General features: G+C 35.8%; 2 protein-coding genes across 2 annotated transcripts in view; one reads left to right on the plus strand and one right to left on the minus strand.

The window, feature by feature from the left end:
* SEL1L2 (SEL1L2 adaptor subunit of SYVN1 ubiquitin ligase) overlaps positions 1-7633 on the plus strand; it is a 44116-nt gene extending 36483 nt beyond the window's left edge. The window contains exons 18-20 of the mRNA XM_034432399.3: positions 1037-1206; positions 3023-3151; positions 7408-7633. Of these exons, the coding sequence (XP_034288290.2) occupies positions 1037-1206; positions 3023-3151; positions 7408-7527 (419 nt within the window). The 3' untranslated portion in view covers positions 7528-7633. The remainder of the gene's footprint in view (positions 1-1036; positions 1207-3022; positions 3152-7407) is intronic.
* Positions 1-16827, minus strand: part of NDUFAF5 (NADH:ubiquinone oxidoreductase complex assembly factor 5) — a 35995-nt gene that overhangs the window by 2653 nt on the left and 16515 nt on the right. The window contains exons 10-11 of the mRNA XM_034432398.3: positions 16319-16401; positions 15827-15899 (exon numbers count right to left, since the gene is read on the minus strand). Of these exons, the coding sequence (XP_034288289.2) occupies positions 15827-15899; positions 16319-16401 (156 nt within the window). The remainder of the gene's footprint in view (positions 1-15826; positions 15900-16318; positions 16402-16827) is intronic.

The raw sequence follows: 16827 nt of genomic DNA on the forward strand, positions 1-16827 counted from the left end.
ACAATAGTTATACTTTATGAAATATATTATTTTTCATGAATGACAAATTCTGTTGAAAGTTTACAAGATAAATAGAATTTAATCACTCTGCCATAAGTTTGCTTTGAAAGCCTAACATTTTCAGAAATCAAATAAGATGTTTGAGGATTTTATGGATTTAAATGGAATTGAATTTTATACATGGAGAGACAATAAGTCAATTCTATTCCCTATCAGAAGGCCATCTTGATAAGAAACCGTTAAGATTATAAAATCAGCCGGCAATCTTAAACAGGTTCTCACCTTCTCATTCAGAGGTCTCCTTATTGACGGATGGAGGAAATCCTCTTCCTGAGTTGCTTCCAAACCGTGAAATACACTTATAGTCAGGAAATAGACTTAGTCCTACTTTTTTTCACTTTACACGAGCTCTTAGGGATAATTATTCACGGTTTTATATTTCAAGTGTTTGTTTTAGGTATTTTATTGTCTTTTAGCTGTCTTCAAATCCCTATAGATAGAACGGTATAATATAAATAATTTAAAATACCCATGTGGGACATATGTTTGCATTTTCCCAAGATTCTTCAAAAGACAGTGGAAAAATTGATTCTGGAAGGTTTATTGTCATCATTTCAAGACTATAGACAAAGTGCAGATACAAAATAAAACTATCATCATCATCATCTTCTTTTTCTTCATCATCTTTATCCCTTCTGTTAGATTTTGCAGCAATCCAACCAGCACACAAGTAAATAATTCAGCAGGATTCATTTATATAAGAAACTTCTTTATATACAATACCATACAGCAAAAGCCAGAACCAGAACTCAGAATCCAGAAGTACAGAATCAATAATCACAGAAGTTATAGAATCACAGAAGCATTCATAGATAGATAGACAGACAGACAGACAGACAGATCAGTGAACCTAAGCCACACCCAGGCCCCGAGCCATCTGAGTCACCAATCAGTCCCCATTGGCTGACCTGTTACCATGTCTATTCCAATTCATGAACCTTTATATACTGACACCTTCCATGTATTTGTTTTCCAGGCAATGCATTTGCCAGACTTAAAATTGGAAATTATTACTTCTATGGCTTTGGAACAACAAAAGATTATGTTTCAGCAGTAACTTATTATAGTCTTGCTGCAAAACAACTCAGCGCTGAAGCCATGTTCAATCTGGCATACATGCATGAGCATGGTTTAGGGGTTCCTCAGGTAAAGTAGCCTATCATTAAGGTTGTTTCAAACAGTAATGTTAATATTTATTGTAAATATTCCAGTTAAATAATGCAAAACAAAACAATTTTACTGCAATATGATGCGCTTTAATCAGTTGAGAACCAACTGGCTATTTTTGTAAGTTAAAATGTTAACGATAACTTGTTGACTATAGAAAATATAAAGCATTAAGAAATAAGTGTACCATGACATTTGCAATTTCAGTTATAGAATACAAATTAGTAGATTGTAGAGTGCGAATTAGTTTTATTTCGTCATGGAGAACTGAAAATTCAAAAAAAGCCTTCCCCCACTAACTCTGATCTCCATCATTTTCAGCCAGTGCTTTTTGACCATGTTAGCTGGGAATTATGGAAACTATAGACCAATAGGTCCAGTATTTTGGAAGAGCGCTAGTTGAGAAAAGGCTTAAGACCAGCCTACAACATTTTGCAGCCTACTCCAGAAGTGAATAGACATCATATTCAGACTTGGACAAGTTATTTTAGACCATTCTTGGCACCACAGTGGAGTGACTTACAATTCAAGGCTTTTTTGTGATGCCTAAAATGTGTTGCCTAAGTATAGTGTTTCATTCTGTGTAGAAACATTTTTTTCCTCCCAGACAGGAATCACTATTTTGTGTCCTGAGTTGGTAAGAAAGGACATTAGCAATGGGAAAGCCATCACACAAATGAGAACCTCAGTTGTAGGGCTTTGGCTCTTGATAGAATAGAGTAGAGTAGAGTAGAGTAGAGTAGAGTAGAGTAGAGTAGAGTAGAGTAGAATTGAATTGAATTGAATTGAATTCTTTATTGGCCAAGTGTGATTGGACACACAAGGAATTTGTCTTAAGTGTATATATTCTCAGTGTACATAAGGAGAATAAAATACATTCATCAAGAATAAAAAGATACAACACTTAGTGATAGTCAAGGTTACTAATAAGCTAGTACCTAAATAGTACTAGGGTACTAGTAAAAACAATATAATTGAAATATACAAGCAACATGATTATAGGAATAAGTGGGAAGAGATAGATACTGTAAGGAAGAGAAGAATAATAGTAATACAGTCTTAGTAAATTATTTGACAGTGTTGTGGGAATTAGTTGTTAAACAGAGTGATGGCATTCTGGAAAAAACTGTCCTTGTGTCTAGTTGTTTTGGTGTGCAGTGCCCTATAGTGTCTTTTTGATGGTAGAAGTTGAAACAACTTATGTCCAGGATGTGAGGGGTCTGTAGATATTTTCATAGCCTTCTTTTTGACTCATGCAGTGTACAGATCCTCAATGGAAGGCAGGTTGGTAGCAATTGTTTTTTCTGCAGTTCTAATTATCCGTTGAAGTCTGTGTTTGTCTTGTTTGGTTGCAGAGCCAAACCAGACAGTTATGGAGGTGCAGATGAAAGACTCAATAATTATATTATAATTAAATAATATAATTATATTAATAATAATAATAATACAATTAAATAATAAATACATAAAATAAATAATGATTTCTTTATCTAAGCCATGTCTAGAAAATAATGATAGAATCCAAGTAAGTAATGACTCATAACTAGAACCATCTGCTGTCTGATGTTTTTCAACATGAAACATCTTAAGGTCTTTGATTCATATCCAATATTGACTCTTCAGGACACTCAAACAAATGACCCTAAAAAGCTCTACAATTACCGGTATGTTCTTTCTAGAAAATGCACGCATATGTCTATATAGAAGTAAAACCTAAGATTAGTTGCGGTTTCCAGTTGTATTTTACCAAAGCAATTTGCTATTTTTAGAAATTTTTTTTTTTTTTTATGTTTAGGATATACATTTAGCTAGAAGATGGTATGACTTGGCAGCTGAAACCACCCCTGATGCTGTCATGCCAGTGTTCCTAGCATATATAAAACTCGAGACTATGCATGTGCTTACATATCTGCCACTTCTTAATGTAAGTCTGGTTTATATAAACTCTAACATTCTAATAATGTTAGCTGTATGACTGTCAGATCAAAACTCCAGAGAAATACTGAATTTAGCATATATATATATATATAGCTGATATATCATACAAAAGTATGAAGGCTATTGCTTAACACATTGTAAGCCGCCCTGAGTCTCCGGAGAAGGTGACATATAAATCAAATTAATCAGTGGTGGGATTCAATTTTTTTAACAACCGGTTCTGTGAGTGTGGCCTAGTTGGGGGGGGGTGGCTTGGTGGTCATGTGACTGGGTGGGAATGGCTAGTGGTCATGTGACCGGGTGGGCGTGGCTATCTGGTCATGTGACCGATGGGCGTGGCTATCTGCATAGGGACTACAGAGGGCTGAAAAAAGTCATTTCTGACTGGTCCTTGCACTTTTGACCGGTCCTCGCACTTATGACCATCCTCACATTTATGCCCGTTGCGGCATTCTTAACAACTGTGTCACTCATTTCACAACTGCTTCTCTTCATCATAGTGACAAGAAAGGGCAAAAACGTAAAATGTGAGGACAGTCATAAGTTCGAGGACTGGTCAAAAGTGTGAGGACCAGTCAGAAATAACCTTTTCAGCCCTCTGAGTAGTCCATATGCATAAAAGGATACAGCAATAGAGAGGGATGAAGGAAGGGAAGGGAAATTAGAGTAGGAGTGAGGGTAAGAGAGGGAGGAAGAGAGGAGGAGAAGGAGAAAGGAAGAGGAAGTAGGGAGGAGAAGAAGAGGGGGAGGAAGAGAAAGTAAGAAGGAAAGAAAAGAGAGAGGTGGTAGGTTTGAGGAGAAAGATTGCTGAACAATAAAAAAGATGAAAGGGAAGAAAGCCAACCCCAAACAAATATAAAGATATTAAGATAAAGAATGAATTGTTAAACTTTAAAGAATAAAAGAGAACAAATATGAATAAATAACAATAATTAGAAACACACATACAAACATACAATGTATTTTCTTTGAACAGAGTATTTGGCCGGTTCACAAATTTAAACAGTGTTTAGTCATTTCAATTAAATTTACAATTTCTATATTTCCTTTTTGCCATATTTATTCCTCATCTATTTTTGTAAAAAACCAATATTACCCTTCATCCTCATCTCTAATCTTAATCAAATTCAATTTTTCCCTTCTATTCTATATTATATCCCTTCCCATTGTCATCTATTTTTATATCCATCCTCACATTGGTTAATTATGTAATATTACAGTTGTTTAATATAAATTCAACATTTTAATATAAATCAATTAGTTATATAACTACCTTTTTTGTATATTAATCAATATGAACATGAATATTCCAATTATTTCCATGCAATCCAATTTCTTACAAATCAATTAATTATATTTACCAATAATAATAAACCAAATAATTTCCCCCATATATTCCTCCAAACCACAACTTAACCATTTCTGCTTTTAACACAATATACAATTAATAGTATCTCAATTATTACAATTCCCTAGTTAAATAGAGCTTTTTTTCTTTTGTGTTTTAAAATCTTGAACTCTCCTCTTTTTCCCTAAATTTCCCATTGTTTGCACCTACCTTTTTTGGTGAGGAAAAAGAAAAGAAATCTGCCTGCCTAATTTTCCAACGTTGCAGCAACAGCAAAGCCAACAGCCTGCTTTACTTTCAGTTTTATTTTTCAGCATAGCTAGGGGGAAAAAATCTGCTCCAGCAAGCAGCAGAGCCCTGAGCAAAACAGCTGAGAGCAAATCAGCTGAGAGTCGGGAGCCGATATAATCAAGGGCTAATTAGCCTATGCTGAAGCTCCGCGGGCCAATAAAATTACAAAAAAACACCAAACCGTTTGTTAAATTGCTGGCTCGCCCGCCCCTCGCCCACCACTATTTATTGGCAATAAATAGTGGTGCGGAGGGGCGGGGCAAGGGGCGGGGCGAGCCAGCAATTTAACAAACGGTTCGGCTGAACCCCCTAGAACCGGCAGAATCCCACCACTGAAATTAATGTGTTTGTGTATGTGTATATATATATATATATATATATATATATATATATATATATATATATATATATATACAGATGTCATTTAGTGATTGTCCAGATCAGGACTACTAGACCTGTCCAGATCCAGTAGTCTTAGCTGTTCCAGAATACTTTGTTTATGAAACAGCTGTTGCTTTACATTTATAATACTTGTGGTTTTTAAAACTAGGTTGCTATTAAACAAATGATGATGGTTATTTTAAATGTTAAGTGTCAAAACTGAGATATACTGCAAATAATATTGCCACCACAGCAGAGGTGGGTTTCAGTAGATTCTGACCAGTTCTGAAGAACCAGTAGCGGAAATTTTAAGTAGTTCGGAGAACCGGTAGTTAAAATTCTGACTGGCCCCGCCCCCATCTATTCTCTGCCTCCTGAGTCCCAGCTGATTGGGAGGAAATGGGGATTTTGCAGTAACCTTCCCCTGGATTGGGGAGGGAATGGAGATTTTACAGTGTCCTTCCCATGTCATGCCCACCAAGCCACGCCCACCAAGCCACACCCACAGAACTGGTAGTAAAAATTTTTGAAACCCACCACTGCTAACAAAACTGCAGATAATCTCAAAAAAGTATTTGGCATATATGCAAACATCCACCAGCTGTGTTGAACATGTGTAAAAACCAAACTGAAACGTACAGATAGGCAAAAACCTTTCCTATATATACTAAGGTAAGGCTGCAAATGACAGCAAAAGCTTAAGAAAACTGCATTCCAAATCTGTATGGCTGTGGCTGTATGATTACTGTATTACCTCCTACTCATACTAGCAGAAGTTCATTGTTTACTAATAAAAATATCACTGAACAATATTCAGGATATATGCACATTTGTTTTTAATATTAATATGGCCTCTCTTGTTAGTGTATTAGATTACTAACCATATAAAGTTGATAGACTGTTAGACATTATTATTTAATATTAAACCAATGTGTCAGATTGTTGTCAAAACAGCAAGCAATGATGCCTGTTTCCATTAGATGCCCAATAAAAGAAAGGCAAGGAAGAAAGTTGACATTTATACTAAATTAAGCTGAAGGGGATCAAGCAAGGCTTTAACAATTCATTAACACCTTTAATTAATAAATGAATTTGGGGTGCTAAAGGAAAACAAAGAAATTGAGATTATTCCTGACATAAGCAATAGATTCAAGAAAGATGGTTAGGATGTAACCATCAACCTGATGGTGTCAATGTCAGTGGCAAATTACATAGTATATAAAAATGATTACAGGTGAAGAGAATATTATCAAATTCATATTGAAAAAATTGACTTTAACACATTTTCTATCTGTGTTTCATGCGTAGATTTGTTTTTGTGGTTTTAGACCATGATTTATCTAGTGCATTGTGCAATGTTCATAAGCATGGTTTAACAAATCATGACTTTGTATTATGCTAAACCAGGATCGGAACGATATTTATGGAGTCACTGGAGTGGTTCATATATCAATCTATTATATGTATTGATCTTTCCCTCCTGGAAATTGGTGGGTGGGAAGGATTTGCGGGAGAGGTCCTTTCTTACAACCCAAGATTTGACAGCACAGCAGAGAAAGGAACAGTCACTAATTGTGGGTGATGATGCATACAAAATAAAAGGATGATGCACTTCAAAAGAGCTCAAACATAGTTGAAATGAAAATGCCCAGGGGATAGGCAGAGTCAGCATGAAAAATGACAGTTATTCCATTATTATGGTATATACATAATCATGGAAGTTGGAAGAGAGGCAGGCATTTGAAAGAGAAAACAAGGAAAAATCTTACAAAGAAGAAGCTGCAGCAGTCTAATAAAAATACGAAATTGCAGCCAGGGTTTTAGTAAAAGGAACAAAAGATGAGTATACCTTGAAAAGAAAAGAAAAAGAAAGAAAGAAAGATATTGCAACCAAATAGTTTTGGGAGGAAAATTAAGAAGAAATTCCAGAACCTTTAAATCAGTGCAACCAAGAGCATTATGGAGGTATTAAAACACTTCTGGAAAGATATTACACTACAATCCTACCATGATTTACACAAAAGGAAGACTTGCTGAGGCCAATGGGAATATATATTCTCAGCAAAAGAGTGCATTTAACCAGTTAGGAACATATCTTGCTGGGTTTCCACAGCACCAGTAAAGTTCTTGTAGTAGCCACAAGGGGAAAAAAGTAAGATTTTAGTACAAAAGATATCCATAAGAAGCACTTTTTGAGTTTTTTCTTTCCTTCTCTTCAACAGCTTACTGCAGTCTGGAAACTGACAGCATTTGATGGTTTGCTAAGAGTACGTTGGGATCTGCTTATGATTATATTCCTGTTTGCATTAGTGATATTGTTAAGAGCCAATCAGCAAAACTGAACAGTATTAGTTCATATTTTTGATTATCTAAATTGATTTTAAATTCTAATTTTCTAAAGCCTTTATTTAATAAGAAATTAAAGCATAATAAAAGACTTTTAACGGTGCCAGTCTCCTCTTTCTATCCTACTGTACAAACTGAAGTATATTCAGAACTTTTGTTTGAAAGCCATATGATTCCAACACAAGTAAATGCCTTATTCTCCAATATGTAAATAGTATATGAACGGGATATCAGGGGTTAATTTATTCTTCACTTCTTAATGTATTCATACTTCACCACTCCCATATCTAGCTCCACCCATTGTATATATAAGGAGCTGCACGCACTCATTCTTTGCTTCTATCTGTGAATATTCAGTGAATATAGAATGCCTTGTGTAAATAAAGAGAGATATATTTGAACTATTAATTCTTAAATGATTTATTGAGTCTGATCCTGAAAACATTGCAACAAGCTGGTAGCAGAGGATGGTTGAATTGACTCAATAAAAACTTAAATATGTCTAAGAGAGATAGGCCCAACACCAGGGCATACAGCAAAGAAATGGAAACGGATCAAGAAATAATCGATGAGTCCACAAATGCGATTTCGAGAGAATCTGAAGAATACACCACTGAAGACGAAGAAATAATAAATGAAAATGATGACCGAGAGGAAAACAAAATAGAAAACAACGAACTCAGGTCAGAGATATTAAAACTGTTAAAAAGCCAGAACGATGAAAGCCTCATCGCGAACCTCCAAGATATGCTGAAAAACAGCGGAGCAGCGAGAGAGAAGCACATCGCTACTGAAAAGCCAAAAGATTCAAAAATAGTGAGTGATACGATTACAGACAAAAACGCTGTGAAGAAGAAAAACGGTGATCCCGCGCAAAATTTCGAATGGCAGCCATCTTGGTTTCAACAGACCTCCAGGGTGAGCGAAGCAGAGCCAATCAGAAAACTTGATTCAAAATTTCTGGCGCGAAAGACATTACTAGATAACGAAAATGAAAAAGAAAAGTCAAACACCTCAGAAGGATCAGAATCGGAAAGTGAAGGTGATCCAACAGACAAACAAATAAAGTCAGCAATGAAAACGCTTTTTGCTGCATTTGGACTGAAACTAAAGATTACCAAAAAATCAACTAGAAAGCAAGCGAGCAAACCAACGCCTCAAAATCTACCCGATCCCATCCTGACGACGAGAGCACTGACGCCTGAACCCAGAGAGCCCTGCAGATACCGCCCCACACCGCAGATCGATGCAAGCACCAACGCTCTCAAGAGAAGAAAAAGAACAACCGCCATCGTCAGGACTCCCAAGATCGAGCCGGAGACCGATTCATCTGAGGAGGAGCAGAGCGAGCGAGCCGCAACGACGAGAACCTCTCACGACGACTCCAGGAATGAAATGAGCAACGCGCATGCGCAGGACTACGCAGACGGTCCAGGAAGACATGAGTTGCTGAAAGGATCGTGCAGACTCGTTGCGAGCATCCCCACGCCGTTTTGTAATTTCCAGCATTTACGAGACCACGGACTACCCCCGGTTGTAAGTAATGGACCCAATAATGTCGGAAACTTACCCAGTGACTTCCCAAAGCTGAGAATAGATGGCATTAATTTACAAGAATGGTATCAGCAGCTCCAGGTTGTCTTTATGAAAGAAAACTTACTATTTTTTATCACTAATCCCCCAAAAAGACCTCGGACTCTAAAGTTAGACTGCTTACACCATAGAGCATTTTTCTTATTAATTTCTAGTGTATCTCCTGCAATGTATCACAGCATTAAGCAAAATCTGACTGTCTCAGAAATTATTCAATGCATGTTCAATTTATTTCACAGTGATAGCGTAGCTACTACCACAAGAATGTCTAAAGATTTCTTTTCTTCTAGGATAAAACCAGGGGTTTCCATAAGCGAACATTTAATATCTTTAAACAAAATTAGAGCTGAACTGCATTTAAGGGGGGAGGTGATTTCAGACCAAACGATGAAAAGTGTTATCATCAACTCACTTGACCCATCATGGGATAATTATATGTCACATTTAGACACAATCAATCTAGGATACTTATCCATAGAAAGTCTATCCAATAAGTTAATAGCTGAAGACAATTCAAGGAGGAGTCGCTCTAACAACCACATAGAACACAAACCATATAGAAAGGTAGCTTTTCAAGAAAGATATCATGAAACATTTAAATGCCACAACTGTGGATCCAAGGAACACAATAGGAGAGATTGCCCCAAAATTCCAAAAGAAAGACATAGGTCAGAACACAGAAATAAATACAACTATAGACAGTCTTCCATTGATAGACATAGATATAGAAGCCCACCAAATTATAAAGAGCATAGAGGGGGCAGAGATAATTCAAAGGATAGAAAATCTGGTTCACTGAATGGACTAAACAAACAAGACAACACTAACATACAGCAAACTGAAAACAATAATTGGCTTATTGATTCTGGAGCAACTAATCATACCACTAATAATAAAAGTATATTATCTTCATTTGTAGAAGATAAATTTGTAATAAAGGTAGCTTTATTATGTAACCTTACCTGGCCTAAGAAAAATAGAGGGGGTATTACTAATACCTGAAATACCTCATAACATACTAAGTGCCATAAAACTAAGCAGAGATTCTGATATTAATATTGTGTTTTCAAAAGGAAAAGCAACTTCGGAGAAAAATAAAATAGATATAGGTACAGTAATGATTAAAGGAGGCCTACCTTATTTAATAACAAAGGAGAAATGGTTACACAACATTGATTCAAATATGGAAGATTGTATTGAACTAGATAATGAAAACATTAGTAACAGTGACAATGATGAATGTAAAGTAACTCATAATCACAAGGATGCACATAATGAGAAAAAACCAAAAATAGGTAAGCCAATTCATGATGAGTGTGCTCATGTTTTACATAGGAAGTTAGGACATGCCAGTTTTCCTGTAGTACTAAAAATGACTGAACACGCAGAAGGTGTTAAAATAAAAAATTGTGAAAACTATTTGGAATGCTCAGTATGTAAGTCTACAAAACTCAAAACTAGTCCCAGGCCTAGAAAATCAACAAGGTCAACCAACAAAATTTTTGATTTAGTACACATGGACCTGGTTGGTCCACTAACTCCATCAATCACTTATAAAAAACGTTACTTCTTAACCATTGTGGACGATTATAGTCGTTATGGATTTGTTTACACATTAAAACATAAAGATGAAACTTTTCAGAAATTTAAAGAATTTTACAAACGCGTAGAAACTCAACACAATATCAAAATAAAACAAATCATGACAGATAGGGGATGTGAATTCATGTCTAAGGAGTTCTCCCAATGGCTGAAGGACAAAGGAATGTTACATTACACATCTAGCCCATTTTCTGCATTCCAAAACGGAATTGCAGAGAGAAAGAACTCAACATTACAAACCATGATTAGATGCACATTGGAAGATGCTGGCTTAAGCAAACAATTCTGGTCAGAAGCCCTACAATATTCCAATTACACACAAAATAGAACTTGGTCCAGCATTGTAAATAAGACACCATATGAAGTGATGTATAATAGGAAACCAAAATTAGCACATATGCACATATTTGGAGTCACTGCAGACGTACACATACCTAAACAATTAAGAAGAAAAGGAGAAAATGTGTCTAGAAGACTTAGATTTATGGGATATGAGACAGGTACAAAAGGATACAGATTCATTGATAATAATAACAAATTTATAGTTTCCAGAACAGCTGTGTTCCATGAACAGGCCAACTGGTCTAAAATACATCTTAATGAAATATTCCCAAGCAACAACACAGATACAAAACCCCAAGAAAAAAGAACTATAGAAAAGCAAAATGACAACAAACATAGAAACAAAACCAAAACATGGACAAACAGTCAACACAAAATAAAAACAGATACATTAACAAAAAAGGAAGCAAGATATTTGCATGATAATAATAGTAAACCTGAAAAAACAATTAGAAACACCAGAAATCAAATGCCAAATAAGTACAAGGATTATATAATGCATATGAACGGAGAATCAACGACACCTAATACACATGAGGAAGTGTTAAAACTTCCTCCTAAAGAAAAAGAAAAATGGGAATTAGCAATGACAAAAGAGATGGAAAGTTTACAAGGATTAGATGTATTTACACCTGCAATTGCACCAAAGGACAAAACTATTATTGGCACTAGGTGGATATATAAAATTAAAAATTTAGAGGGAGGCAATACTCTATACAAGGCTAGATTAGTTGCACAAGGTTATGCACAGAAATATCCCGAGGATTATACTGACACATACTCCCCCACAGTAAGAACTGAGAGTGTCAAAACAGCTCTAGTTGTAGCATCAGCACTCAATCTCGATGTATTCCAATATGACATACAGACTGCGTATTTACACGCAAAATTAGATAAGGAAATATATGTAAGAGCACCTCACAGTCAATACACAAACAAGAATGAGACTTGGTTATTAAACAAAAGTTTATACGGGTTAAAACAATCTGGTAAACGATGGTATGATTGTTTAGTAAAAGTACTTAAAACTATGGATTTCAGTGCTACTACTGCTGATAACTGTTTCTTTGTTAAAAAGGGTGATGATTACATAGAATTTGTATTGGGACTGATGTTTCATTCGTTAAAAATATTAAAGGGCAAGCCTTAGCCTTTTATATAAAAGAAGCAGAGAGAACAGTGGCCACATAAAGGAACAGAGACTTATTCTTCTTTGGAAATATGAGCTTGAGATCTGATGATTCCAGGCGTTATCCTGGAAAATGACTACATGCGGACACACATTTGAATAACATTTAGAGATGTTTAAAATTTAGGGATGACCTCTTGAGGTGCTCCTTGACATACTCAATGACTTGTGGAAGTATTATGCAGAATTTTTTCTAACTAAATCATTTATAAAGGTTATAATTCTGCTTTTTTGACATTTTAACTCATACTGTTCTGATTATTTAATGTAACTATATATGTTCAGTACATAAGAAGTATTTGCAGACTGGAACTAATCTTGATTTTGTCCAACTACAGTAATACAAACAGGGATGCGGTGGCTCAGTGGCTAAGACACTGAGCTTGTTGATCAAAAGGTTGGCAGTTCAGCGGTTCAAATCCCTTGTGCCGCGTAATGGGTGAGCTCCCGTTACTTGTCCCAGCTTCTGCCAACCTAGCAGTTCGAAAGCACGTAAAAAAATGCAAGTAGATAAATAGGGATCACCTTTGGTGGGAAGGTAACAGTGTTCCGTGAGCCTTTGGCGTTTAGTCATGCTGGCCACATAACCATGGAGACATATTCAGACAGTGCTGGCTCTTTGGCTTTGAAACGGAGATGAGCACCACCCCCTAGAGTCGGGAACGACTAGCATATATGAGTGAAGGGAACCTTTACCTTTACCTTACAGTAATACATCGCTGAAAACACTCAACTCCCCTAAACTAAAGCAATAGCCTTTACGTGATGTCTGTACTATATTTGAAGGGATAGGACAATATATTAATTCTCTTTGCCAGAACTTATTTATAGCATACATAAGGTTGTAAATTAATTAAAAATGGGTCCAACTGATGTTTAGATAACATTTTCAACCTGAACACTGGTGGGATGAATGTTCACACACTGCATATGAGAAGTTATTAACCAGTTTGTTGAACATACCACAGTAGCCTGGTTTGTACATAATACAAAGCTATAAGCGAGCTTGTGTATCACACTAAGTCCAAACATGTAAACTGTTGTTAATTGTTTTAGTATTATGTAAATTAGGCTACAGACATTTGAGCCAGCCTGTTTAATTAAAGGACAAGAAGAATCCACATCTCCTGAGCTCAGCTGTGCAAAAGGTGAATGAAAGGATATTATAGTTTAACCAATCAAGCTAAGCAACCATGTCCTGCTAAGGATAATACTTGCATTTAATTTCTTTTTGCTAATAGAAGACAGCAGTCAGAGTCTTCCACAGATCATTATCAGACTGTTATATTTCTTTCTAGTTCAATTAGTTCATAATCCTTAGCTCTTTGATGAACGCCAGGTCAACAGACTGAAATTAAGGACAAGAGAATGTAACCATAAAAACTGCACAATAATAGGCTGGGGTAATAGGAGTACTGAAATGTAGTTTTGAAAATGTAAAAAGAACAAATATTTAGGACATCTAAATGCTCAAATAGATTTTGCTTCAACTCTTTGAGTGTTTAGACACTTAATCTACTGTAAATGTTTCTTCTTTGTCTCCTTGTTCCAAGCTCAGTAGCATTAACTGGCATTCTGCACCATTAAGTTAAATACAATTGTTAGTAAGCCATACAGGATAACTAAAAACTACAAGGGGGGGATTCACACAATATACTAACTTCCAGAACCCTTCCAATAAGTTTAGAACAAGGAATTTGAAGTTTGAATTGTTTATAGATTGTTTGTACACCTATAATATTGAGCATTATTGTGAGAGAATGGAAACTCTAAGCAAACAGCAATAGACACTCGGGACAAGTGTATGCAGTTCCATGTAGCCATTTGAGGTGTGATTGATTCATTCAGAGTTCAGCAATACGGCAACTTAGATATTTTGAACAGCTGAAGAACTGCTTCACTGAGTTCCTTCCTGCAAACTCTGAGTATTTAGCTCTTTCATATATCAGTTTCCCCATATCATTATATGCTTTCATCTCCTCCACATTGGAAAAAAAATTATGGATTATACATCTGGAAGTATGAACAAGTCTGATCGATCACAACTTGCCACGCACACCAAAAGTGAAATGGACCTCCTTTTAAAGGCAAATTAGACAACCCATGATCTATTGGGTCATTATTTTAGATCAGAGGTCTTCAAACTTGGCGGCTTTAAGACTTGTGGACTTCAACTCCCAGAATTCTACAGCCAGCTATGCTGTAGTCTTAAAGTCGCCAAGTTTGAAGACCTGTTTTAGATACATTTTCTTCCCAAATTCCTCAGTGCCTTCAGCCATGTACTGCTTGGAAAATTCAGGGAAATATTTTTAGAGTTATATCTTCACTTGAAAATAGCCCCTTGTTGAACTGCATAGCATAAACATGAGGATTTATAAAATTTTATAAAATGTTTTATAAAATTTACCAAATTTCAATTCCATGGCTGTTATGTGTTTTGGATTTTGGACACAATCAGTAAATTAAGAACATTTGAGGTACCTTGGTTCAAAAATTCTTGCTCTATGATGTACTGTTTCACCCAGTTAAAGGTTACAGACACGAGTTTGGTAGTATATAGATCAGTTCATTAGCTCTAACAAATTAGTTTTAACAAATGCAAAAAGTAGAATAAGAAATAGTGGTAGATCTTTGGATAATTTTGCTACAAATCAGCATACATGCCCGACATAACTGTCTAATGCAGCATAAAAACCTTTTTTATTCTAGATAGTTGAGGAAAAAAATTGAAAGAAAATGGTTGCAACCAAGAAAACATCTGGATCTTTATTATTTTGGCTGGCATGTGAATGTCACCAAGTTGGTAAGGTGGGTAAATGCCTCTATGTGCATCATATTCCACAAGTGGCTCAAGTTAACAGATGTCATTGTGCAATAATAAATTCCTCTAACGATATCATAATGCCATGTGATGTCATGTGGCTTGTAATAGTTACCTATGGGACAACCATATAAATAGAAGCGTCTATTCCTTTATTCTTAGCATATGCCTATTGTATATCATTACATTTCATCTCAACTCTTCACTGATGGGCCTTGGGATCCTGGCCAACAATCTAAGTCCTACAAGGATGTGGCCTGGCATAGTGGAATTACATGGCTTTCCTTTCATCAAACAGCCCACCAGATAACAGAGGGCATATTATCTCACAGAAGGAACAAGAATTGCAGCCGTCAGAATTAGGCTTTCCAGGAATCATAAGAGCAACTATCAAGTCTCTTCTCCATCATTCATTTATTATTTTATTGAATAGCCGAACCTCTCATATTTTCACATAGGCAGATAATATGTGTATTGAAATACACACTATCATTTCTCTGGATGTATCCAGATCAAATTGGCAATTTTACTATTATTATTTGCATATAAAAATATGCATATGGTAATAGTAAAATATAGCCACTGATAGGGTAAACAGGAATATAGTCCCCCTTTTTTTCCTAGGCAACGAAGTAGTTTTGGGGAAAACAATGTTGTTCGTTTGTCAAAGTTAAATGATAACTGTTAAATATCCAACAGGCTATGTTCAAGTTGTATTACTGTATTTCATGTCAAAGATTTTTTTTGCCTGAAATAAATTCATTTATTTTTCTCAGATCTCCAAATGATGCTGTTGCAGAACCTCTTTGTGCTGGTTGTGCCTGAAAAGGAGAAAGAAGTTGTCATTTTAAATATTAAGAACCAAGGAGCCTTGGTAGTACAGTGGTTTAATGCACCCTGTTATTAACACAGCTGCCTGCAATTACTGCAGGTTCGAATCTCACCAGGCTCAAGGTTGACTCAGCCTTCCATCCTTTCTAAGGTAGGTTAAATGAGGACCCAGTTTGTGGGGGCAATAAGCTGACTTTGTATAAATATACAAAAGGATGAAGGCTATTGCTTAACGCATTGTAAGCCGCCCTGAGTCTCCGGAGAAGGGCGGCATATAAATCAAATTAAAAAAAAAAAAAAGTATTAGGTAAAATAATATGGTTTTAGTTTTTTTTTTTTAAAGTCAACTAAAAATCCTAATATACTCTTATTTAGCCATCCTACGTATTACATGGAAGGTAAATATTACCTGTGATTTGTGGAATTTCCATCCTATCATATAATATATCTGAAACGTTGCTGGTATTGTCCCATCATTATTTCCATACAATTCTGTAAAAAGAAATATTTTGCATTTATTTCATTGCAGCAGCAAGAAATACAGCAGAAACCTACCTAATCTATTATAAAATAAGTGATTTATATCCAATTCAAGGCAGCTTGATGCTTCAAATGTATTGGTTCAACTCCCTGTGCCAGCAAACTTATCAAATATAAGGAATTCTCAAAAGAGAACACAAGTGAATGCAATGGGGTTCATTGGAATCACACCAGCCCCCTTGGCCTAAATCCCTCTCCCTTTCCTGTCTCTGAGCTCAACACTGGTTCTGCTACCCAAATGGGACACTGATAACAATGGCAGTCTGTGAGAAGAATTAACAAAGAATGAAAACTTTATATCATAACTATATTTTACTGACTGTAGCTTTCCATTCTCTCTTTAGTATTAGGGCCAGTGGATTACACATCTGTGCTGGA

This window comes from Pantherophis guttatus, chromosome 1 (assembly GCF_059756535.1).
Source record: "Pantherophis guttatus breed Tessera chromosome 1, ASM5975653v1, whole genome shotgun sequence".
Classification (NCBI taxonomy): domain Eukaryota; kingdom Metazoa; phylum Chordata; class Lepidosauria; order Squamata; family Colubridae; genus Pantherophis; species Pantherophis guttatus.